Source organism: Myxocyprinus asiaticus, chromosome 7 (assembly GCF_019703515.2).
Source record: "Myxocyprinus asiaticus isolate MX2 ecotype Aquarium Trade chromosome 7, UBuf_Myxa_2, whole genome shotgun sequence".
NCBI lineage: Eukaryota > Metazoa > Chordata > Actinopteri > Cypriniformes > Catostomidae > Myxocyprinus > Myxocyprinus asiaticus.
In genome coordinates this window covers 18,169,337-18,194,667 of record NC_059350.1, presented here as the reverse complement: position 1 = coordinate 18,194,667, position 25,331 = coordinate 18,169,337, and the positions used below count along the sequence as shown (strand labels likewise).

The following is a 25,331-nucleotide window of genomic DNA, read 5'->3' as shown; positions in this document are numbered from 1 at the left end:
TACATAACCGTGATGTTTTGTTGATTTAAAACTCAATAGAGCATTAACATTAAAAACCTCATCCTGAAAATGCTGCAGTATATGTAATGATCCACATAATATAATTTTGCAAATATTGTTGCCACAGTCACATAATTTTCATGAGATTAGGTGTACCCATGGTGATCTTATTCCTATCTTAGGTTTTCGTACATCAATTGTACACATGTTTTATATATATATATATATATATATATATATATATTTGGATAGATGCTGAAATGTGCTATGTACATCTAAAACGTAAAGTCTGAATATGTACAACCTCAGAGATGCACATATCTTTACGAATTGTCAAGAAACCTGTCGGAACTGAAATTGCTTGCCTTTGTTAGGGTACCGCTGCAACTGACTGAGTTCCATATCATCTCATAGAACAGAAACCATTATAATGCCAAATTGGGTAAATGTATTAACTGTGTTAAATCAATGTGATGACATTAAACTTAATTAATAATGTTTTATAATTATATATATATATATATATATATATATATATATATATATATATATATATATATATATATATATATATAGTGATGATTCTCAAAGTATTCATAAACATCTCTAAAGTTTAGGTTTAAGTAAAGTAAAGAGTTTGTGTTTTAGAAGCAGTCAGTACACTAATATTGCACATTTCATTGTCATTCCAAGCATACAAAAATGCATGTGTGCTAAAACGACACTTTACAAAGGAATACCTATGAAATCTAAGACAAAAACTATATAAATATAAGACAAAATATATAAGCTTCGTTGTGGCTGCTCATTGATTGAATGTATCTCTTGTGCCAATAACTACCTCTCCTTGTATAAGTGTTCATCAAACTGTATGCACTGCCATCTAACAAATGCCACTATAGAGCTCCGCTGACATTAACAGGCATTTATATGGCAGGATAAAACCAGTGTTTTAACATGATGTGCAAATGAAATCACTAGTAAAGAGTGAGATTCACAAGGTCATTATCCACCAGAGACTCACTCTCCGTAGTCCAATCAGAATGAGCTGTCTGCCTGATTCTCTGTTGTCACCTCATCACAGGTTACTATCAATATTTTAGTGGCAGCTGCTCTGCTCCACTTTCAGAACGATCAGTTGTATTTCATGCTATATATTTTTCTGACATCTGGGTCACTATTACACATAGAGAAGGACAGGCAGCAAAAAAAAAAAAGAAAAAATACACTGTATATATTCTCTACTCTTTATCTGCACAATGACCTGTCCATCATCAGTATCTAATTTTCCACCAGCTCCCATGGTGCTGTGTCACCTCCCTTCAATGGCAGGCACTTAATCTCATCATTAAATTGGAACGTTGACAGCACATTTACATTGCAGCTCTCCCTCAATCACTGCTGATGGTCTGTAATAAAAGCCTGTTCAGAAATGAAGAACATATAATCTTAGCTTAGTTACTTGTTTTTGTGTCAAAAATCATAATTTTGAAGGAATTAATAAACTATTGCTTTTGCTTCAAACTTTTATTGCCCCTCAAAAAGCTTTACATATATAGTTTACAACCTCAGCATAAGTTTTAGTCAAGTTATCTGTATCTTACCAATGGCAATTGAAGGTACTGCTCATGAAACCTGTTTGAAAGTCATTATATCTGCAAATCTGTTTGACGACGCAAGTGGCATAAACATTGCACCCTTTAAGGATGTAAAGATATTTTAGTGGAAAGCAAAACAAATATACTCATAAAGTAGATTTTTGACATTGAGAGAGTTCAGAACTCAGTTTCACATCCCATCCAAAGGACATCAACTTTTCACAGCTCCAAGACTTGGAAACCATAGCGTTGAGTGAGTGAGTGAGTGAGTGAGTAAGTGAGTGAATGAATGCACCCTGCTAGCCCTACTAACACCATTTCAACCAACAGGGGATCTCTTGTCCAAGAACAGGCCAGGCTCAAACCTATCCTGCTTCAGTGGATTGCCAACACTTGCTTATTTGGCAGAATGCTCAATCTCCAGATCAGAGTGCCAGACAAAGAAATTATATTAGCTTTGGAAAAACATTGTTTTTTCTTTTTCTTTCAGATTAAATTATCTTTTGTCTTTCATATATTTTGTTCTTTCATTGAACCAGATGCGTTCAAGCTAATGCATTATGCATATGCATTAGCTGTTTACAGCACATTTTTATCTGTTTTAAAATTTCACTGCAAGCTTTGTTCTCTATTGATTAGCTTTAGTGTGTGTCACAGCATTTCAAAACAAAATTGTTAGTCCCAGTAAAGGTTTCATTGAGTGTTCTCTCACAAGAAAATGACAACTATTGAAGAATATTTTATGCATGCAATGCTTACTTGTTTCCCACAAAAAGATTTAACTAAAAGGATTGATTGCAGGAGCTGTCATTGTCCGCCTCCCCAGACTTCAGATCTTCTTTTTTTTTTCTGTATTCCCCTCCACACCCACACGCACACCCACCACCCAAACATAAGGCCACTTCCCCCAAGACACTATATCTCAGATGTTACATTTAGACTAGGAGTGGGCAAAGTTTTTGGCACAGGGATCACATTGGACTATAAATGGTTAATAGGGGGCCGCATAGTATAATTCCTTTTGAGATGTTTTGATTTAATTGGTTCTTGTTTCTTTGAAGCCCAGAAACATTTGTGTATTTATTCTAATTTATACAACAATTAGTTCCAGTCTTTGAATCTGATTGAACAAGAGGCGTTCCAGGAGTGCTTATGTTTCAAAACATCAGCATTTGTACGCATTACTGTTTTTATCAGGCCGCTTGTGTTCGTGGCGTTCCAAACTAAAGTGTAATAGCATTGCAGATGTGTAAAAAGCAGCTAGATGTGTCTTTTCATTTTTCCCTATGACATTAAAGATTTTAGCCAGCAGGTGGCAACAAAAGACCATTTTTATGAGTTGTGAGCCAGTTGAGTTGATGACATTCATTTGAGTCAGCCGAGTGGATTCTTTAAAGTAATTGGCATTGTCTTTCACTCCATGATCACTCGGATTAATACTAAACTACAGCTGGGAAATAAAGTTAAACTAATAGCTTCAGCATTAAGGCTTATCACATCTGAGAGACACAACAGATGAAGTAATCACACATACTCAAGGTGCTTACCTTCCGGAGTTTCCATGTTGGGACATTCAATATGGCGGAGGAGAGAAATGTACCAGCTAATGGGAACTACTCAGGGAGGGCCTCAGTTTTCTCAAGTGTATCTGTGACTGATGGGACCTTTTAGCAATTGCTTTTAAGTGTTAAAAGTAGATAATTTTTCAGTTTATTATTCAAATGAACATACAATACATTTATGACTGGTAAATTGGTAAATATAAACCGATAAAATGTGAAGCAAAGTCTCTCAAAAATAATACATAACAGGCATAGTTTATTTATTTATATTTTTATTTGTTTATTTTGAGCAGAATATTGCACTGGAGATCAATAAGCTCAAAGTTACAATTACATTTTCAGCAACGCCTTTTGCAGTGGAGAGAGAGAGAGCATGTGCTAATGGTTGCCGGACTGAGCAAACTGAGTATAACATATATAATAGGCAATAGTTTGCTTACTGTTTGTCCTTGGTGTCACTAAGAATGCAGAAGAAAGAATATCATTGTCTGGTTTTCTTGAAAATATGCATTGTATGCAATACTAATGAGCAAAGTGACACTAATTCTATATTTATGTCTCTCACTCTCCGTGTATCCGCTGAAGAGAATGGAGCGCCTTGTTTGGCTAGAAAACAGCATGGTATGGTACTTCATTGTTGCTTGACGTGCTTCGCACTCCACACCGAGATGAATAATCGTGTCTCTTTTAATGGAACCGCATTGAGGGACCCGTGGATCATTCAAACAAAACCTGCATTGCGTGGAGCCGGTCTTTACATTAATGAGAGAATATCACAGACTCGAACATCCCATCGTTCCAGAGCAAGGCCGCCTTTCACCCTCAGCGATAAACAAACAGACACTGAGATGTGGGCTCTGAGAGGACTGGAGGGAGGCTAATGGAGGGGCCTCACCTTGCCTCTCACCGCCTGTGTGTATCCTCACCAACAATAGCCTGGCCAATTACCCACCTGCCCTTTCATTAGGCGGTTGCCGCAGTAAGTGCTTGGAAGAGATGCCAGTCATCACAATAGAGAAGTCACACCTCCCTTTATCTCTACAGTTATTCCTGCTGTTCTCGTCCACAAGCAGACGAAGTTGCTCGATCAATAAGACCCAAGGCCAGGGCTTTGTTCTTCTTCTATAGCAACTGTTGTATAGAACACATGTAGGCTGCATTATCATACACCCTACGCAGCAAACTTTGGCAGTGGAATATCAATTACTGTCCTTGCATGTCAGTACAGGCCTCATCTTTAACTGGCATCTCCCACTCACCGGACTGAGAAGGAAATCCATACAAAGCCTCCAATTAAATTCTATTTCTTCAGAGAATCTTTGTTGTGTTGAATGGCTTAAAGTCTTAGTTCTCTTACCTTTTCCTACCATATTTGCATTTTATGAAGGTGTCCAAGTCATTGTGCCCAAGTGTGCTGAGAGTAGCCCAAAAAGTGTTTGGATACTTAAGTCACACTAAGATATGCATGAATGTCATTGCATTAGATATACAAAATAGTAAACCAAGTTGTATTTATTTTAAAGAAAGATGGCTTAAAAGTATAGTTCACCTAAAAAAGATAATTGTCTAATCCTTTATTCACCCTGATGCTATCACAAACTTTTATGACTTTCTTCAGTGGAACACAAACCCAAATATTTTGATGGATCTAACATGTGTTTTTGTCCATACATTGACATACATAAGTCAATGGGATCCAAAATTTTCATGCTCTAAAAAGGACTTAAAATCAGCATAAAAATAGTCCATACTATTCGAGTTGTTTAGTTCATGGCTTTGGGTGAGAATGTAAGATAAATATTATTATAAATCTTGACATCTGCAGTCTCCTTGGTGCGTTCATGAAAGAAGCTCATTCACACACTTCCTCGCACTTGACGCGTGCGCAGAGCACTGTACACATACCAGACACAGTGTTGCCAGGTTTGTGATTTTCACTCCCAGTTGGGCTATTGTGAAAATACAGATGTGAGTTAAAATGATAGTCGTGTTTTGTTTTGTTTTTGTTTGTTTATTTATTTATTTTTTTGATACTTTTAAAATGTGTCATGGTTGCCAAAAGTTTGATAAGAAATATTAGAAAATTTAAATGAAACTCAGTGATGTGCAAGTTATGTCATGACTGAGTACCTGGCAAACACCATGCAGTGTCAAAGAATCACTGTCTTGAAGCCTGCACTTTGTTCCAATTGGAATTGAATATATTATTGAATAAGGTTATACATTTTGATCTGTTTCTCACCTAAAGTAATCATATCGCATCAGAAGACATGGATTAAACCACTCGAGTCGTATGGATTACTTTTATGCTGCCTTCTTGTCCTTTTTGGAGCTTGAAAGTTGACCATTGTAATTGACCGTTGACATTGTATGGACAAAAACAGCTGACATATTCTTCAAAATATCTTCGTTTGTGAAAAAAGTTGTGAAGAAAGTCATATGAGTTGGGGACGGCATGAGGGTGAGTTAATGATGTGAGAATGTTCATCATGATTAATCACAGAAAACTGTGGGATTAATTGATTCACAGCACTAGTTTTAAGTGATTAAACATACTGTTAAAAATATACAGTTCCAAATTAAGATTAAAAGTATATGTACACTTTCTAGTTGTCAAACTTACTGAAACATGTCCATAGTAAATGTGATGAACTAAACCTGTGGTTACTTTGTTTGGACACCTGTGTGCAACTTAGGTGAACTGACTTTATAAATCCACTAAAAATCATCTTGAGACCAGTTTGTAAAATGCCATTGAAAAAATGGCTTAGAAAAGTAAAGTAATATCTAGCATTATTTCCAGATTCCCAAATTGCATTGTCATTTCCAGATGCAACTTTTTTTTATCTAATGCAGAGACATTTGAAGTGTAACTGAAGTGTCCAAAAGTGTCCAAATACTTTTGTCCACTGTATATCTTGATGTTATAATTTGAGAATGTAAAGAGTTATTTAAAAAAAATAGTACTGTACAGTACTGTGCTGAAATTTTACACCATATTTCTTTTCCTGTCAAAATGCATTTATTTCCATTTTAGGAAGAAAACAAAACAATAAGTAACAATGCAATGCTTTATTAACATTTTCCAAACAAGACCTTCCACAGTATAAAGATAGAAATGCACTAAATTAGCACCAATTCAAGTAACATTAAACATAAACATTAGACTACTTCCCAAAGTCTAAGTGGGAGTTTGACTAATTGAAAGAGCTAGTCTCCACATATGTTGCATATTCATTGTAATAGGCATTAAATCTCTTAAACTCTCTTCCTCCACAATATTAATCTGCTGGTAGACTGTGGCATTCCGCTTTCCTGCAGCAATCGTGAAGCTGCCTTCATGATTCGTGTCAGAGCGTCAACGCCAACATCAAGCGTCGCTTTAAACGCCACATGAAAAGCGCTTGTAGACAAAATCATCTCAACCTGTATTTTGGTGATAGTTAAGACTTAGCATGCTTCTGTGGTACTTAAAATGGACCTTACATAGACCCCATCTGGGCTTGTTTTGTACATCAAATTGCCCCAAGAGCCCCTTTTTCCATCATTTAATCACTGACAGGGAAGCACTGTTGTGTGTGTGTGTGTGTGTGTGTGTGTGTGTGTGTGTGTGTGTGTGTTGTGAAGTGTGCGTCAGTGTAATGACTCCGGGCAGACACATTACAAAGGTTCCGTCCTCCCAACAAGTGTTTATGCTGGTTTATGCTGTATTTGCAATTAAGAAACATTAACGTGTTAAACTTTGCATTTAAGTGTTAATTCTGACAGCTCTAAAAAATATATAAAGAAAATGTTGTGATTGGTAAGAGATACTATAACAACAGTGTAAGGGGATTCGAGGAAAGGAGGAGGCGAGAACCGGCTTGACAACTTCAATAATAATTTAATAAACAACTTAAACAAAAACACACAACCATAAACACACAGTACAGCTGCCTGTAATTCTCTCTCTCTCGAACTGTCGTCCCCGGCCGCCTTTATCCCTCGCGCGCCCCATCAGGCGGATTGGGGACCGGGCATGCGTTATTCCAGCCCGGCCCGGCCCTCCTCGGCTCTACAAACAGCATACTGCCTATTCTAAAATAGAAGATCTATACGTATACTGAGTATGCCGCCCACTCTAACCACAGTCCTCTGTTGAATCCTCTAGATGGGAGACTGTTGTGGACATCTCTCTTTAACCTTTAAACCGCACATAAGCGTTTCACCTCAGAGGTCTTCATGCTGAGTTCTATTTTCCCAAAGTTTCTGACTCAGGTTCAGCAGGCAGAGGAATACAGTACTAAAACTTATTTTTATGGCTCTCCTCCTCCTGTTGAAATGTTTAATGTTGCATGAAAGACCTTTCCTTTAGTGAAAGATAATATGCTTGCTACTGAGTAGAGGTTTGCTTGTCATTATACTCTCCAAGAAGTTGTCAAAAAAAAATTTAAATACGCCATTTTCATGCTGATTTTTTTTTATTTATTTATTTTTTATCTTGGAACAAATTATGTTACCAATCTTACCTTATTTACTGCGTGTTCAGTAGCCATTTTGATTTTCATTGAGGATAGACTCAGACTTACTTAGTTAAGATGTTTGTGCTAGAGTCAGCACTTAGAATTAAAAGTCTTCTTGGAGTTGTTGGGTTTTTTTATCTATTTTTTCTTTGACTTATGAGAGGTTCACAGCCCTGTTATTTTTGCATTAATGACCACACTGTGAGCGAAAGATGTGTCTCCCGACATTTGAGATGAGCTTAGTGCTACAACAAATTCATTTGCCACATTGTCAAGCATTGTTAGACATTTCCCTGGTTCTGCATTCAGGATCCCTGTGGGTTTCCTGTACAAGCCTCATTTTCTGCTTCTCTTTATGACGGCAATGTAATAAATTGGGATTGAGTCTGAACATTGATTTCACTGCCGAGAAGGATTTATGAACGGTTCATGGGAGTGCGTATTTCCCCCCTTAGGAAAAAGATGGTTGAGTAAATTTGAGCCAACAAGCAGGGCAATAAGGGGGGAGCGGGTGGGTTTCTTTTTTTCACACATTGGCCAACGGCGGGCTTCAAAAACGCACAGTATATTATGGATAAAGGCAGTAGCAAAAGAGTGCTCAAGGTGTCTGTGCTTAACCGGTGTTTTATTCTCTGTGCCTGTTCACTGGGGGCCACAGCCGAACCCTGAACACAATGTCAGCAAACCGTACTGAAGCTGAAAGACAAACATGCAGAGAAAAAGCATCTAACTCACCCACTTTAATGTGTCCATTATGGCAAGCTTGCACTAGCTAAATCCTAGCAATTGGGGGAAGTACTTGTTGAATAATGCACCATGCCAAGGTGGGTAACTCAGTGGTTCATCATATTGATGATTAGCAAACTGGGCCCTTGATTGGAATAGCCACTTGGAATTGCCTCACACAGAGAGGATTTTTGACTAAGTCAAAATGGGTTCTAAAGAAAAGGAAACCTGCCTCAGTCTAGAGAAAAGCATGTAGTTAATCCCATTAAATTTTATATAACAGAGTGTCAACATTTTCTGATGCAGGGACCCTTCACCCATAATATGAAAATGCCAGATTTTCTGGCAGGTTTCATTAACAACATTAACATATTATTACATTAAGCTAAACTAGCATTGACCTAGTTTGTCAATTAATTACATTTACATGTTGTGCCAAGTCCTGGGTTCATCACAAAACTGCATTGTCTGACAGAGAGATTTTTATTTGTTCAATGTTGATTTTAACTCATCTACGGAATCAACCAGGTGATATAACAGATTGTTTCTTTAAAAAAAAAACTATAGTACAAATTAACCAACCTGGTCTGAGTTTGAGTCTTGTACAAAAATATAAAACTTTTATTCCCATAGAGGAAAAATAAATGAACCAACAAACAATGTTATTAGCTGTATATATATATTTTTTATATTGAAAACCTAACCTAAAACTAAACCTAGCCATAAGGCCCAAACGCGTACAGTACGCGTGATACAAATTCCGTCATCAGCAGAGTGTGCAAGCACTAAACGCACCCGATTTTTCTAACCACGCATCTTTACAAACACAGAATGTGCATGCGCCTGGAGTTATTTGCATAAATTAGTAGGTCCACAAGGTAGCTAAAAACACTCACATTTTAGCCATTGCTGTCACAATGAAGCACTAAGAAGAAGATGAATTTGTTGCTAAACATTAGGAGATGAAGGTAAAAACAACAACAGAGGATGTGCACATCAAGAGTGTGTATCTAAAGAGGTCAGGAGATATAACTTGAGTATAACTCGAGTCTGAAGAAATATAAAGACATCTTTATGGGTCTAAACTGCTGAAGAGAGTCTGGTGTACACATGAATAAATATGGAATGATTAACCAAATTTGCTCACGAACGTTTCCTTTCTTAAAATAAAGTGTTGGATAGTAAGCTAGCTAAAATGTGCTGCCTGTATTGTATCTATTTAAATTCTGTTTATTTCGGTCTGGTCTCATGAAAAGTGCGTGACTGTGGCAATAATTTTCAAAACAAAATGATGTGCTTCATAACATGTTTCACTGCAATTTGCTAGTGAAATGTCCAGCAGGGAGCGCTAAAAGCGAGTGAAATGGTGTCGTAATCTGACAAAGTTCTTAATGTGAATATTAGATGGAGGTTTTAATGAGTAAAACATACCTCCCTAACCTAAAACTTTAACCTAAACCTAATCAGTATTGATCTCAAATTAAATGAGAGTTAGACACAAAACAGGCATCGTTACTCTTAACCAACACCTTCACCTAACCGATAGTGTCCAAAATAAGTTGAGAAATGAAAAGCAAATTTTTTGGAGAATCCACATCATCTTGTTTCACTTCTATGACACTCTTGTTTCACATATCAGCTTGCGTGCTTGACTGGTCTGAACCGTGGCCTTCTGAGTCCATAGTCCAACACTCTATCAAGTGAGATACCATGGAAATTAATCACAGTGTATTAAGTGTGTAAATGTAGGTGAGTCTGTAATACAATAGTTAAAATGTATTGTTTTTCAAAAGATGCATCTGAGTAAAAGTTTTTCGATGTCATAACATAACAGTGAAGTAAAAGTGTGAAAAATACATTTATAAAGTCATAATCAGCTGTTGTAATGGTGATTTGTGTGAAAGTACATACAATGCACAGTTGTAGCGCCTCTAGTGTTAATTTCACCATGAAACTGCAACAAAACTGAGAATGCGGCACGTAAAAGTCAGTTTGCAAAAATGTAGTTATAGTAACGTTCAGTCTATGAGACTAGGTTGGTTTGTTTCTTGGTTGTTTTCTATGGGAATAAAAGTCATACCTTTTTGTAAGAGTCATATGATACAATTTCGCCATCTCGTAAGAATTATTACGAGCTGTCATGAGACTGCTGCATTAACCACTTATAGAAATAAATTCTGGAATATTTGTAAGAAGTTTTTATTTGTTTTACAAATCAGGCCATAGACCCCTGCAGTATCTAAATGGACCCTCTGTTGGAAATCCTGCTTCTCTACAGTTTGTTTGCAATGTATTTAATTGCAAATAACACAGAGACATGCACAAACACACACAGGCACACAATGGCCTTTGCATGCAGCTGTTCTTGCCTTTCTTACAGTTGTCATGTTTATGCTCCTAATTAACTTTAAAATACACATGGGTTTTGAACCTTTGTACTTTAATGAAAGTTTCAGGTTTTTTTGTCGTTTGTTTGTCCTGGCTGTGTCTACTGTGTGTACTGACCTCTTTAGGTATTACATTTAACATTAACATTTTACATTCAACCCTATTTATTGAAATATTGAAGTTTAAATTGCAGATTTTAAAATTGTAATTTTAGCTCCTCTGAAGCTCTCATGTCAAAGAAACAAGCTCTAATAAAGTACTGTTAGGGGACTCTTTTCTGTCTGTAACAATTAAAGGATGGGCAAGGAGGAGGCAGGAACCAGCTGAACAATTAGCATAAACTTTTAATGACATAACTGAACTCAAAACAACAGAAAACACACTCACAGTGGCCACGTGCATCTCTCTCTCCAATTAGCATAAACAATTAGCATAAACTTTTAATAACATAACTGAACTTAAAACAACAGAAAACACACTCACAGTGGCCACGTGCGTCTCTCTCTCTCCCTTGAACTGGCATCTCCGGCTCCCCTTTATCTTGCTCTCCCGCTGATCAGCTGAATCAGCACCGGCCGTGCACCCTCACGGCCCGGCCACGCCACACTGTCCTAATGGCAGGCCACCAGGGAGAGAGAAAAATGAAATTTTCTACCTAGGTTGGAAAGGTAGTGGCCCAGAGGGGTCTCTCTGCGAACCGTCAAAGCAGGGAATATGCATGCCCTTCATCATAGCTTGTCAGAAACTTGAAACTTGAAACTTTGCCTTTTCCTCATAAATGTTTATTTGTTACTTCCTTCCCCACTGCCCGCCCTGCCACGCATCAGCACCAATGATTTATGACCTTGTTTATTCAAGCACTCGTAGGACATGAAACGAGAGAGAGAGAAAACCCACCCGACATTCAGTTATGTGAGCCAGTTATACTAACAACACCAGCATGGAAAATTTTGCAATTCTCCTCCTGACCTCAGCTCAGTGGGATCAGAGTGCGGTGGCAATTCTTATTGAGGCTGTCACTTTTATTGGGGCTATTCATTTGAATGCCAGATACCCTGGGTGTTGAAAAGAAAGGAGAAATCTGCATCGGCTAATATACGCTTTTATTTTTCATCAAGGATGTCCTGCTCTGTTTGGGTTGTTGGTAATTGCATTGGGGGGCCTGCAGTGAGCTCTCAGTACACAGACCGCAAACACTTAGAGGGCTCTGAAGTGCTACTATCATTAAGTTGCCAATATTTCTGGTTCTATATTAAAAATAAATGTATCAGTGCTGCATTTCAGACTGGGCACAATGACCAATATTTGAACCTTAAAGGGATAGTTCACACCAAATTAAAATTTTGTCAAAATTTACTCCCCCTCATTTTGTTTCGGGTTGTTTTTCACCAAAACTTATCTTATGTCCTTAGAAGACTTGGAATAAGACTACTTTTATTCAATTTTTGGGCCCTTCTTAAGCTTTAAAGTGAGTCCTTATCTCTCATACTGTCACTGTATTAACAATATGTGTAAAACACAGATCGGGGTATTCATTAAAAAATCTATTTTCATGTTCTTCAAAAGAAATAAAGTCATCAGAGTTTGGAACAAAATGTAAATTATGGCAAAATTTTCATTTTTGAGTGAACAATTCCTTTATCTTAGACAATTTGTGTAAATTAGCATGTGTCATATGGTTTTAGTTTCTTCAAGTTCTGTTTATCGTTAAATGAATGCTCATATTTAATCCATAATTAGATAATAACATATTAATGCACTATGCATTTTTTCAAAGGGAAATTTATTATTGGATATTTTCATATATATATATTTGTTTTTTTTTTTTTGTTTTTTTTTTTTAATTTATTTATTTTTTGTACTTTCAAATGTGATTATAAACCCTTTTGGCTTTTTTTTTTTTTTTTTTTTTTTTTTTTGAAGGGACTCGACTGGTCTTGCGAAAAAGTCTAATTTCACACTTGTTCGAGTCTGAGTCGAGACAAGACCAAGACCATAAAAATATGGTTTCGAGACCGAGTCCGAGCCCGAGCCCAAGACCAAGTCTCGTGTATTACAACACTGGCGTCTACTGCTTTTTATGAATATCTAAAAGAGAAAGAGCCAGCACTTTTAAAATGAATGCTTTTACAGTTTTTAAGTGTATTTATTATTCTATCATGAAGTCAAACATAAACATAAACCTTACTATCAAAGCTGTCTTTCCATGAACATTACTTTAATATTGTCCGCTTCTCAGCTTTCATATCCAATGAATTTACTGAAAATACTGGTCCTCTCAGTTCAAACCTTCCATCAAAATCATGGCTGAATCTAATGGATTTATGTTATTGGTGCCAATCCAAAGCCTATATACTTGGTACCTCCAAAGTGTCTAATCGCATGCTGTCACATGCACACACTCACACACAGACACAACAGCTGGGAGGCAGTGATTGAGTTTGTGCAGGTATTAATGCTTTCTATTTCAATAATGTTCAAACGGTCGACAAGCTGCAGCAAACTCCTGCTGCTTCTGAAATTGAACAAACAGTATTGTGTGGAAAGATAAGGCTTCCCTGCATTTTTTTGCTTTTGAAATGACTGCCTTTGCTGTTTCTTTGTGCTTGCACTGAAAGGGGAGAAATGCATTTCCAACTACCTGGCTAACACTGAGGAAATCAAATTTTTACATCTGTTTCTTTTGTGTTTACCCCACGTTAGCATAGTTGAAGATGTTTATGGAACGTGCACATTCATATTGACTGAAATAACAGCACATTGAAGGTTGAATGTTCAATGTTCGCCATAAAATTTTAATGTACATTTAAAATATTTGTCAGGAGCGACTATTAAACAGTGGATAGTTTAAAGGTACACTCAGTCATTTTTTGTTAATGTTGTGCTTGCTGTTATGGTAGTCATCTTGGACTTGGACTGACACATGGCAGCATGGATACAGCATCGTGTAAAAGCAATAGTTTTCGGTTTCTAATACAATTGTAGAAATGCAATATATGCAGTCAGCCAAGATTAAAAGTGTTCAATCATAGGGGGGTTACTAAGATATAATGATTAATATGAGGCTGGTAATGTAATCTCAACATGAGGCAGCTCAGCTCCAGGTAAAAACAAAAAGTTTTTATAAGGCTACTGAACGCTTCAGCTCATGTGAGTTTACATGAACCATAACATATTTTTCAGGGGTAAAAAATGTTTTCATGAGGAAACAATTCCTGAGTACACCTTTTAATGTTGTTACAATGTTGTTACAATGGTACTGTTGTTACAGTGTATTCTATTCATGTTTAAAGTAGATATGCAGCAGGTATGCAGTATAATATGGTGTAATGTTAAAGTTGGGTCTGTTTGTGGTGCTTAATATTCTAGAAACAGATGGCATTCAACAATTCTTTTAACTGTTAACTGCAGGGGAATCTTATGGTGTTTTAAACAATTTCCTTGAACGGGGCCAGGAGAATGAAGAAACAATTCGGAGATTAAATTACCGCACCACTGCACTGCAACACATACTCAATCTGCCTACTTTTCTGTTTTCCTTAAATGTCATTTTGCTTTTCCTGTGCAGTCTTTCAAGTAATTTATCTCTTTTTTTATTCTCACTTTCTCTCTAACAGATCACCTGAAAGCGAATCTAGAGGAGTACATGTCCAAATTTCCTAAGGTGCGTATCGTGCGCACTAAGAAGCGAGAAGGTTTGATCCGCACGCGGCTACTAGGAGCGTCGGTGGCTAAAGGAGAGGTCCTTACCTTCCTGGACTCGCACTGTGAAGCCAGCATCAACTGGCTGCCACCCCTTCTCGGTAAGTCCAGATAAAAAACTGCTTACCCTGGCGGCCACACGTACCCACAGATTTCTCAATTTTTTATGCCTATCACTGTGAGAAAACACAAGCCACTGAAAATCCCAGAACATTTTCTTTGAGCTTATCTTTCTCATTTGAATCGAGACATTTCAAAATTCAGTTGCATTTCCCATTCAAAGCCCTTCCCTCTGCAGTTGGCTGATTAAAAAATCCTCTGTCTCCTTGTTTCTTGTCTATGGCTTGTTTCATTTTATCACAGAAAACCTTTCTTCTTCTCAGAATCATTGAGGATAGAATCTATAGCACACCCCCACTGTGCCACATAAGCATTACGTTTGATGTACAGTACATAACACTGTTATAACATGTTTCAGAGTGCCTATTTAAGCAGAGGTTCTGTACAGATTCACACTTATTGATTTAATAACAGCTCAGTGTTTAGTTAGCGGGCCTGATCTGTCTGCTTTTTTCTGGATTGAACATCAGGCGGTCGTCCCAGATATGTGGGCACAGCACGGCAAGTTCTAATTGGTTGCAGTGTTCCGTCTATGGTCTTCGAGAGGCATGCTGGGATCAGCCTGGCATGTATGATTAGAGTGGAGCTGGCGCACAAGCACAAGCAGGTACTGTGTCACAGGCTGTTTGAAACAGTGCTCTGATCAGTAATGTTGAGGACAGGGCTATCTCCCTATGCTCTCATCACACCATCATTCTTTAGACAGGGTGCAAACAGACATACTGCTAATAAACAATGTTTCTTTTACAATGTAGTATAAAGGCAGCTTCATGCCTTTATACTACATTGTAAAATAATGTTTTGTCAGGTAACTTAAAATACTGTATTGTTTAATATGACTGAATTAAACTGGCTACATTAGGTTGCACTATAGCGAAAGCAATTTAAGTGTTATGTCAACTACAAAAAGATAATTAATGTAACAACTGCACATTACAACTTTTTAGAGTGCAGACTGTATTGTGCAGATTAAAAATTACTTTTGTAGGTGCAACCCAATATACTCAGGTCAATTTAGTCATATTTAATGCTAGTTTGCTAAGCAATTTAGATGTTATCACATAACACACATTTTCAGATTACCTGACAAAACATTTTTACATGAAAAACTTTTTTTTACTGGTTTTGTTGAAGTAAAACATTTTCAACATGTATGAATAAACCTGACTAGATTTGGTAACACCAAAAAAAAAAAAACTACTGTAATTGTAAGGATTAGGTCAGGTAGAAATATCTCTTTAAGTTAACAGGTTACCATGTTTTCCAGTGTATTTATATTTCACTGCTATGAATAATTATTATTTCCCTCCTCTTATTTTTATGAAATAATGCATTGTAATTATTTATTTATTTATATATACAGTATTGTGCAAAAGTTTTAGGCACAAAAATGTTGCATAGTGAGGATGTCTTCAAAAATAATGCCATAAATAGTTTTAATTTATCAATTAACGTCATACAAAGTCCTGTAAACATACAAAAAGCTAAATCAATATTTGGTGTGACCATCTTTGCCTTTAAAACAACACAAATTCTCATAGGTACACCTGGATACAGTTTTTCTTGGTTGTTGGCAGATAGGATGTTCCAAGCTTCTTGGAGAATTTGCCACAGTTATTTTATCTATTTCGGCTGTCTTAATTGCTTCTGTCTCTTCTTGTAATCCCAGACTGACTCAATATTCAGTGGGGGGCTCTGTGGGGACCATGCCATCTGTTGCAGGGCCCCCTGTTCTTCTATTCTATTCTATTCTATTTGCAAAATAAATGTTTGAGAGTCTAAAATGTATATTTCCTATTGAAACACTAAAGCTGAAAATATAATTAACCATCTTAAGACAAATGTTTTTGTGAAGCATCTTATGTGCCTAAGACTTTTGCACAGTACTGTATATATTTATTTATTTTATTAATTTAAGTAGAGTTTACTGGCTACTAATTTGTACATTTTTCCAGACAAAATACTTTGTTCAAGATAAAGGGCCGTGCTGTTGGAGCAAGGATATTGGGATGTTTGTTTTATTACTGCCTTTGTATCATGATAAAACAAACTTGCACACAAGTTCAAATGGTGCTAGCCAAGTTGAACTCTCCAACCGTTTTACTGACACGTGTTTAATTTGCTACACTAAGATCCTTCATGTCCCCCAGTACTCAGTTTCTTGACTTTAATTCTTCTTTGCTTCTACTTTCTCAACTGGGCAAACATCTGATGGGGTCTTGGGTTTTAAAATTTAGACTACTTACTAGATGCATCTGCAATAGAGGAAAGAATCAAACAAAGGATACTGCTCCGGTAAGCACTACAGCAAAGCGGGTTCTTGGAGTACAATTGGAAAGCAGATACTCAGTGCCAGAGAGAAAACAAAAGCTTGATATGTGAGTGTTGGCAGGAGAACGCAGGTGGTTGTTTGTGTGCTCGCTTTTGAGGAAGGCTTGTTCTTGAACTGACATGCAATTCACACATACACACACATTTACACACAGCATTCGTAAACAAATGCAAAGCCCATAGCTCTTGACAGAAAATGTTCTCAATGCCTAGCTAATGACATAAAGCCAACAGAAAACTCTTCATGTTACTAAAACCACCATTTGTACTGTAGTATTTTGCTGCAATACATATTTATTCTTGTAATTTGTTCTCAGTTGCAGTTAAGCTGTACAACCAAAGTAGTTTGTATTGTATAAACACACACACACACACACACACACACACACACACACAAAAACATGTTAAAAAACAGATTCAGTTACATAGAAAAATGTATTCTGTAGAAAAAAAAGCCATCAGCTTTTAACCCTGTAGCTCTTGTCTAGTTACCTACTGAAGCTAACAAGCCTGGCCATTACCTGTGGGGGAGAACTACTGGGGAAAGCTTGCTGCTGGAAGAGGTGTTAGTGAAGGCAGCAAAGGGTGCAAACCCTGCGGTTGGTGTGGGTCATAATGGCGCAGTATATTGAGAGGGAGATTATCCTGTAAAAAAGCCACTGTACTTCAGATGAGCAGTTAAAGGAATAGTTCGCCCAAAAATGAAAATTCTGTAATAATGTTCTTACCCTCATGACATTTTTCGGCAATTGTGTAAATCCGTGAAAAAATAAAGGGGGTATCTTATTGGGGGTTAATATCTTATCGAGAATTCCCTGTCCTGTGTTTTCTCGATAAGCAATTTTCCCCCAAACAAGTGTCATTCAATCTTCTCATGGATTGTGCTACTGCTGCTTCTGCCTCATGCAAATATATACTTTAGAGTTGAGAATGTAAGCTACTGATTTTTGCTATCAGGACCACTCGGGTAAGTCAGGTTTATTTTAGTAATCCAGAGAAATAAAAGCATGTAAATGGTTGGATATAAATTGGGTTTGAGTTGCTGACAGGTTAAAAATCTCTAATATATAAATTGTTAAGAGGCAATTCCAGCATTAAAGTGTTAGTTCACCCAAAAATGAAAATTCTCTCATTATTTACTCACCCTCATGCCATCTAAAATGTGAATGACTTTCTTTCTTCTGCTGAGCACAAACAAAGATTTTTAGAAGAATATCTCAGCTCTGTAGGTCCTCACAATGCAAGTGAATGGTGATCAGGCCTTTGAAGCTCCAAAAAGGAGATAAAGTCAGCATAAACATAATCCATCAAACTCCAGTGGTTTAATCAATGTCTTCTGAAGCGATCATATCGGTTTTAGGTGAGAACAGAACAAAATATAACTCCTTTCTGAGTGTACATCTTGACAGCAGTCTCTTTGGCGATCATGATTTTAACCCTTTCATACGTACCATCACACATATGTGACAGTTAATAACTGGCCCCTGCAGAGGATTATTACACACGTGTTTCTGCAACAGACATTTACGTTACAAGCTGCCAGATTAAAAACTTTTGCACCAACACACAGCTGTACTGAAGCACCTGCCATTCATATTTGCACAAATATTGAATCATGCAGTCTTTTCAAGCACATGATAAGTTTATTTTTTACTCATATATTCAAATGGTCACCAAAGTACTACGATAAAAAGTTTACAGCTCATATACGCACAGTCAACACATCAAACTTGATCATCTGATGTGTATCTCAGTGTTTGTTTAAATTAGTGGTTATGCGATTGTCATTTGCCACACAAACAGCCACTCAAACAGTCTTTTCAAGCATATGATACGTTTATTTTATGTAAAAGACTGCCAAATTGTCACCAAAGTACCACAATATCAGTTTACTCCCAGTCAACACAGTGCAGTCATTTCATGCATGCAGCCATCTCCTTATTAGATGGACATGCGGTTGTCATTCACACAAACGGCAACTCAAACAGTGTTTTCAAGCATATAATATGTTTGTTTTCTGAAACAGACAGCCAAACTATCACAGAACCACGATAACAGTTTTATCTTTAATAGTTTTGTATACTCACTAGGGCTTAACATTAACTTTATGGCTAACCAACCACTGTGGCTAGTGGTATTTTAAAGCCACTAGCCACTCAATATTTTAACTGGCCAAAATCCCCCATCCTACAAAAAGTGATCAAACTAACTGGAGACTGTAAATGCATTTGTATTGGACATTTTATTTGAACAAGAATTAAATGAGTCCAGCAGGACACAAACTTAATGATTTAAGTAATCTCTTAGAATATCTAAAGGCAAACATGACCAGTTAACTGGAGTAGGACAGAACAGGAGGAAAACTTTGTCAATAATTTGTCCATTGGTCTATGGAAGTCCAGATTTTAACCCCTTTTAACCATTCTAAAATGTTCTTGCCTTTATGAAAGTTTACCATTGTTCTTCCATTTTATTTTATTTATTTATTTTCCTTTTTTTTTTTTTTAACCAGTGGCATTTGTAATAAAGCCATTGCCACAGGTAAGACCATGGATGGCTCCACATTATTACTGTGGTTAGGCGAATACAGATAGCCTTCCTAAAATATCAACAATAGTATTTGTTATGAAAAACTAAGAGCCTAAACATGTTTAGAAACCTTTAACTACAACTTTCACGGTTAAAAAAAAATACATGTACAAAATGAATAATACAATGGAGATGTTAGGTAGATTAAACTCAGTCACTATTGACTTTCATTGTATCTTTTTCTATGAATATTTTTATTAATTTTTTTCCATTCATGGAAGAAAGTCCTAAGGGTTAGGATCAAGATACATAAAGGTGACTGAATGATGACAGAATAATTATTAAAAGGAATGTTCCAGGTTTAATACAAGTTAAGCTAAATTGACAGCATTTGTGGCATCATGCTGATTACCAAAAAAATTAATTTCAACTAGTTGAAATTGGCATAATTTTTTTAGACATTTCCATTGAAGCAAAGAATTGTGGGTTGTGAGTGCCCACAGAAGGTTGCATTCGAAGGCTGCATCCGGAGTGTCCTATTCGTTTTTCTGAAATGAGACAGTCTCGATGACATATGCGGCCGACAAATGCGACCAGCGGAGGACACAGCCTTCAAAATGAGACACACTCAATGTCAGGGCTGTCTAAAGGTTTTATATGTTCGACTTCCTCTATATAGAGCTTTTTACAAGAACGTTCTTTGTAGAATTCAAATGGGTCACATAAGTTTTGTGGTCTCCGCCAGCCGCCGCGATATCGAAGCCCGACTGAATCACACAAGTTTCGCTCGCGCTGTCCCATGGCTCTGGCTCTATCTCTAAAGCACGCTGATGTGCACTGCGGCGGTTAGCGCAAACCACGCCTCATTCTCCCTGCTGAGATGCGCGTTTCAGATATGAGAAGCATATTTACTGCTTATAAAATGCTGGACACGAGATGAATACAATTAACTTTGCTTCGGCTGTGCCCACCCGCCAAAGTGGCTAGTAAATATGAGTTACCCGCCACTGCCGATTTCTACCCGCATTTGGTGGGTGGGTGTTAATTGCTGGGTTTCCATGCAAAATGTTTCGCATTTTTTAAGCGCATTTCTAAAAATTCGACTTAAGAAAATACGAATTGTTGTGCGTTTCCATCCACTATGTAATGCGCATTATCACGAGGGAGCCGCCTCATGATGGAGCAGCTGAATGACCTCTCCCTGCTTTGGCAGTTTTATTTGCAAGATTGGAGGAAGTACCATGTGGTCAAAACACGTCATCATTTTGTGAATAAACCATTTCCATCACCATAATAAGCATTTTAACTAATGCGAAATTCTAGAAAATCCACCTCCTCCTAGCGCATTACATTTTTAGCGAATTTAGAAAGTTTATTCGCATAAGCATTTCCATTCAGGATTTCTTATGCGCAATTGCAATGACAAAATGTACAGTGAAACAGGTGTTATATGTTGGTCTGTTCTCACCCAAAACCAACTGGATCTCATTCAGAACACATTAAACTACTGGAGTCTCAGTGACAGTATACTGTATCTAACCATTTGTATGTAAAATCACAAACTCCTGCAGATAGAGTCCAGACATAAGAAAATTGTCAGTCTAGACAAGTTTTTTACCAGTTTAGATCGGGAAAAGAACGTGTCACAGAAGTGACAAAAATGGACACTCTCTGTAAAAACTCTGTGAATTCAAATGCACAATCTAGAAAAAGTAATAGCCACAGTATGTAGAAGGGTTGGCACTCCTAAGAACATGTAATGTTACATTTTTATTTATTGTAATTTTCACATAAATGCACTCTATTGTGTTTGGGTTATTTTTTCAACCCAAATGCTGGGTTGAGTCTGTTGGGTCATTTTATTGTATTTTCTCTCTACTGGGTAGTTTTGGGTAGTTTTTGTGTAACCCAGCCACTGGGTTAGTGGCTGGATCATTTTCACTGACAGTTGAAACTATACACCCCTCCCCCCACCCCAATGCAACAACCCAGCAGTGGCGTCAGAAAAACCCAGCTGCTGGGTTACCTGCCGCAGCTTTTTGGATCGTCTTCAGGAGTGAGCAGTTCTCAGCACGGACAAATTGGAGGATTTATTCGGTGAAATAAGGTTTGTGTCAGTGTTTTTATCTAAAATATAATTAATAAAATGCAAAGATACCATTCCATAATCAGAACTGGACAGCTCATATGAAATCAACTGTTATTAGATGTCACGCTAGCTTCGTGAGCTTTGGCTTTGCTAGACTGTAATGCCCACAAATGCTGAATAGGTTCATTTACTTTTACTGATTTTTTTAGTAATGCAGATGTCTCCTTTCGGTGAAATTTGCCATTTTGAATCCAAAACATATCATCAACATGATTCATGTAGTTCATACCCTGTCGCTGATATGAAGGCTGTTTCACAACACTTGCGTCACGGGCTTCAGGGGTTCAACACACCGCTCTACGCAAGTATCATGCGGAGCTTCGTCCAAAGTGTTCTAAACATTGAAAACATTATTCAGTTTAGGGTAGAAAAAGTAAAGGGGAACAAAATAAGGTAACTATTGAATATCGAATCAAAGTCTGAGTTTTTCTTTTTACATTAAAACCATCACAAGTGAGGCAAACACTTGTGAGAAAAATCACAAACTGGTGCAAACACCACCTGTTATTGCACAGAAACATTTACATTTATTAACCATGCTTCCAGTATTCTGATGACGGTTAGATGGCTAACATTATGGGTTGATATCTTTCTTCAACCTTTTTTTTTTTTTTTTTTTTTTTTTTGCTTTTCTTTCTCATTGTGTTTTTGTAGGTTGGAACAAAAATGGCGGAGTACCTCCAGCTGGCTGAGATGTCCTTATTCTCCCACATTCTACACTCAGCAAAACAGGCCTACACATAGATAATTTTGAATTCTTATTTTAATTTAATTAATTTTATAGATTTTATTAATTCCTTGCTTACATGAATAGTTTTCTAGTAATAGACACTAGAATTATGAGTAACATTTAAAGGGAAAGTTCACCCAAAAATAAAAATGATTTAATCATTTAATCATTTTAGATGTGTACAACCTACTTTCTTCTGCAGAACACAAATTAAGATTTTTAGAAGAATATCTTAGTTCTGTAGGTCCATACAATGCAACCGAATAGTGACCAAATCTTTGAAGCTCCAAACAGCACATAAATGCAGCATGAAAGTAATCCAAATGGTTCCAGTGGTTAAATGACTATGAAAGTGAAAATTGCAGCAATATTTGCATCATTTATTTATTTTATTTTTTTACTATAAATCTAAATATTCACATCTAAAAGTCACACATGGCACCTGTTTAGTTTTTCTTTCAGATGTGAAAGTGGAGAAAGGACTTAAATATCTATCTGTTTCTCACCCACATCTATCATATAACTTTTGAAGACATGGATTTAACCACTGGAGTCTTATGGATTATATTTATGCTGCCCTTATGTACTTTTTGGAGCTTCAAAGTTCTGGCCACTATTCACTTGCATAGAATGGACCAGCAGAGCTTAGATATTCTGAACAAAAACAAATAATTTTAGAATCAGAAGAAAGGCATACACATCTGGGATGAGGGTGAGTAATGAGAGATTTTTCATTTTTGGGTGAACTATCCTTTTAATAATACAATTGGTGTTTAATATTTTTAATGCCTAGTGTATTTAACATTATTTATAAATGTTACTTTATTGTTCTACATGCTGTTTATTAAAATGTTTGTAAAATAGTCTAAATGTACTTATTGCATGTATTTATATTCATCCAAAAATAAAGGAGCTACCATGTTTACACATTTGTTTATAGTGTGGTAAAACAATCTGAAAATATTAACCCACTTATGAGATAAAATTAACCCAGCATTCCTGTAAAAATGAACCAGCATTTGGGTTGAATAAATAACCCAACTTAGTGGGTTAGTTTAGCCCAACGTGTGTTCTGTCCCATATTTAAACAGCCGCTGGGCTAAAAACAACCCAATTTGAGTTATTTTTAACCCACCATTTTTTTTTAGAGTGTGGGGGGAAAAAACAGAATTACGAATGTGACATGCATGCAGCACTTGCATGATGAGGAAAAAACATCCAAAATGCTTTAAAACTGCAGACGTTGACCTCTGAGACATCGATATGATATCCATCAAGGCAGCATTATGGATTAAATTAAGATTAAAATCATGATATGGCCTTGCACGATTACTGAACCGCAAAATGGTAGGTTGGGGTTGTTCATTGTGCAATATGTGTAAATATTCCTTTAAAATAATGGGGTGACCATTCAGAGGCACTATGTCTGCTTTTATTACCATACAGCTTATTATGCAAGTCTTTGTGTATGTGTAGGCACCATGAGTCCAAGACAAATGTACTTATGGGGACAATGAAGTGTATTTAATTTCATTTATTATACATTATCCTGGGGTGAATGCTGCTGTCTGATAAAGATTGAGGAGATTCCCCCACTTTCTGTAAAATGCTTTGAGTGGAAGTATCCAAAAAAGAGCTAGATAAGTGTAAGGAAATATGTGTATTAAAGTGCTCAGTCTTGCAAATGTGATTCAGTAGATATCTAGCCTCAGTTGTAGACAGAGTGTGGCGATTGTGCTCTTGTGTTTAATGCTCATGATTTATTTAAGGTCTGTTGTGTTCCAGGTCTTCTCGCTCTCTTCTCTCTCTCCCTGAGATCTCCATGGTCCAGTAGAGTAGTGGTGTTGAGGGAGAGTATGGGTGACAGATCTGGGACGGTTTATTAAAGATAGAGCTAAGGGCCGTGGATCCTTTCTGCTTGGCCCTCCAAGGAGCAAACCTACTTTGAAGCACTGTAATTGTTTCTAATCGCCGGGCAGCTGTGGCAGCTTTAAATTTCACAGGGTCGTCACACTCAGCTGAGCAGAGCGAAGGAGAGCAAGCGATCCAGGAGAGGAGGGAAACTCCTGAGACGCACTGCAGTCCCCCTTCTTTTCTTCCCTCCTCCTGTCCACAGAGCGTGGCAAAGGGACGTGGATGATGGATGTAGCCTTTCTAACTTTTCCTTCCTTTCTTCTCCTTGCCTTCTGCCTGTAGACCAGATCGCCCAGAACCCCAAAACCATTGTGTGTCCCATGATAGACGTGATAGACCATAACCACTTTGGGTACGAGGCACAGGCGGGCGATGCCATGCGAGGAGCCTTTGACTGGGAGATGTACTACAAACGCATTCCCATCCCACCTGAGCTACAGGGACCGGACCCCAGCGACCCGTATGAGTGAGTGCATTCAGACAGTTTTACGTCCCATTTGCCACATGCCCAAAATACATTTTATGATGAAAATCAGAACAGCTACATAGAAATCTAGTTGCTGCTATTTTTTAAATATTTACAGAGATAAAGTCATTATGTGTTCAATATTAATAACTGTTATGAAACGGAGGCGGAAAATAGGCAACAGAGAAAATCTACTGTACCTAATGTTTAATAACAGTTCATTGAGCAAATGGTTTTAACAAATGATCCTAAAGCAAATAATCTTATGTTTAAAAAAATTTAATAATAAAAAATAAAAAAAAAACTTATACAGTAGATAAATTAGTTCTCTGTCCCTCTCACAGAAGCAGCAGTGGAGAGTTTTATCACAACTAAAACTTCATAAAAGATATGAGCTCGGCTTTCAATTATCTGTTTCTTTGTGTTCCATAAAATATCTGCTATTGTTTTTCTTTTTTCTAATATGCTTCATTGTTCCATCACCAATTTGCTCTAGCTTTTGATCTGCCAGTCTGTTTCAAAATCTCATGCACCATTCTGTCTGCTGCAGTGAGATATTGAGATTGACCTCATTTAACCGATGTGTATAAATAGAGGATGCATGAAATGTCACT

The 25,331-nt window shown here is 37.1% G+C and overlaps 1 protein-coding gene across 4 annotated transcripts in view; it reads left to right on the top strand.

The window, feature by feature from the left end:
• Nucleotides 1–25,331, top strand: part of galntl6 (polypeptide N-acetylgalactosaminyltransferase like 6) — a 339,132-nt gene that overhangs the window by 251,023 nt on the left and 62,778 nt on the right. For all 4 annotated transcript variants that reach the window (XM_051702941.1, XM_051702940.1, XM_051702938.1 and 1 more), the window contains exons 6-7: nucleotides 14,394–14,579; nucleotides 24,534–24,717. In XM_051702941.1, the coding sequence (XP_051558901.1) occupies nucleotides 14,394–14,579; nucleotides 24,534–24,717 (370 nt within the window). The remainder of the gene's footprint in view (nucleotides 1–14,393; nucleotides 14,580–24,533; nucleotides 24,718–25,331) is intronic.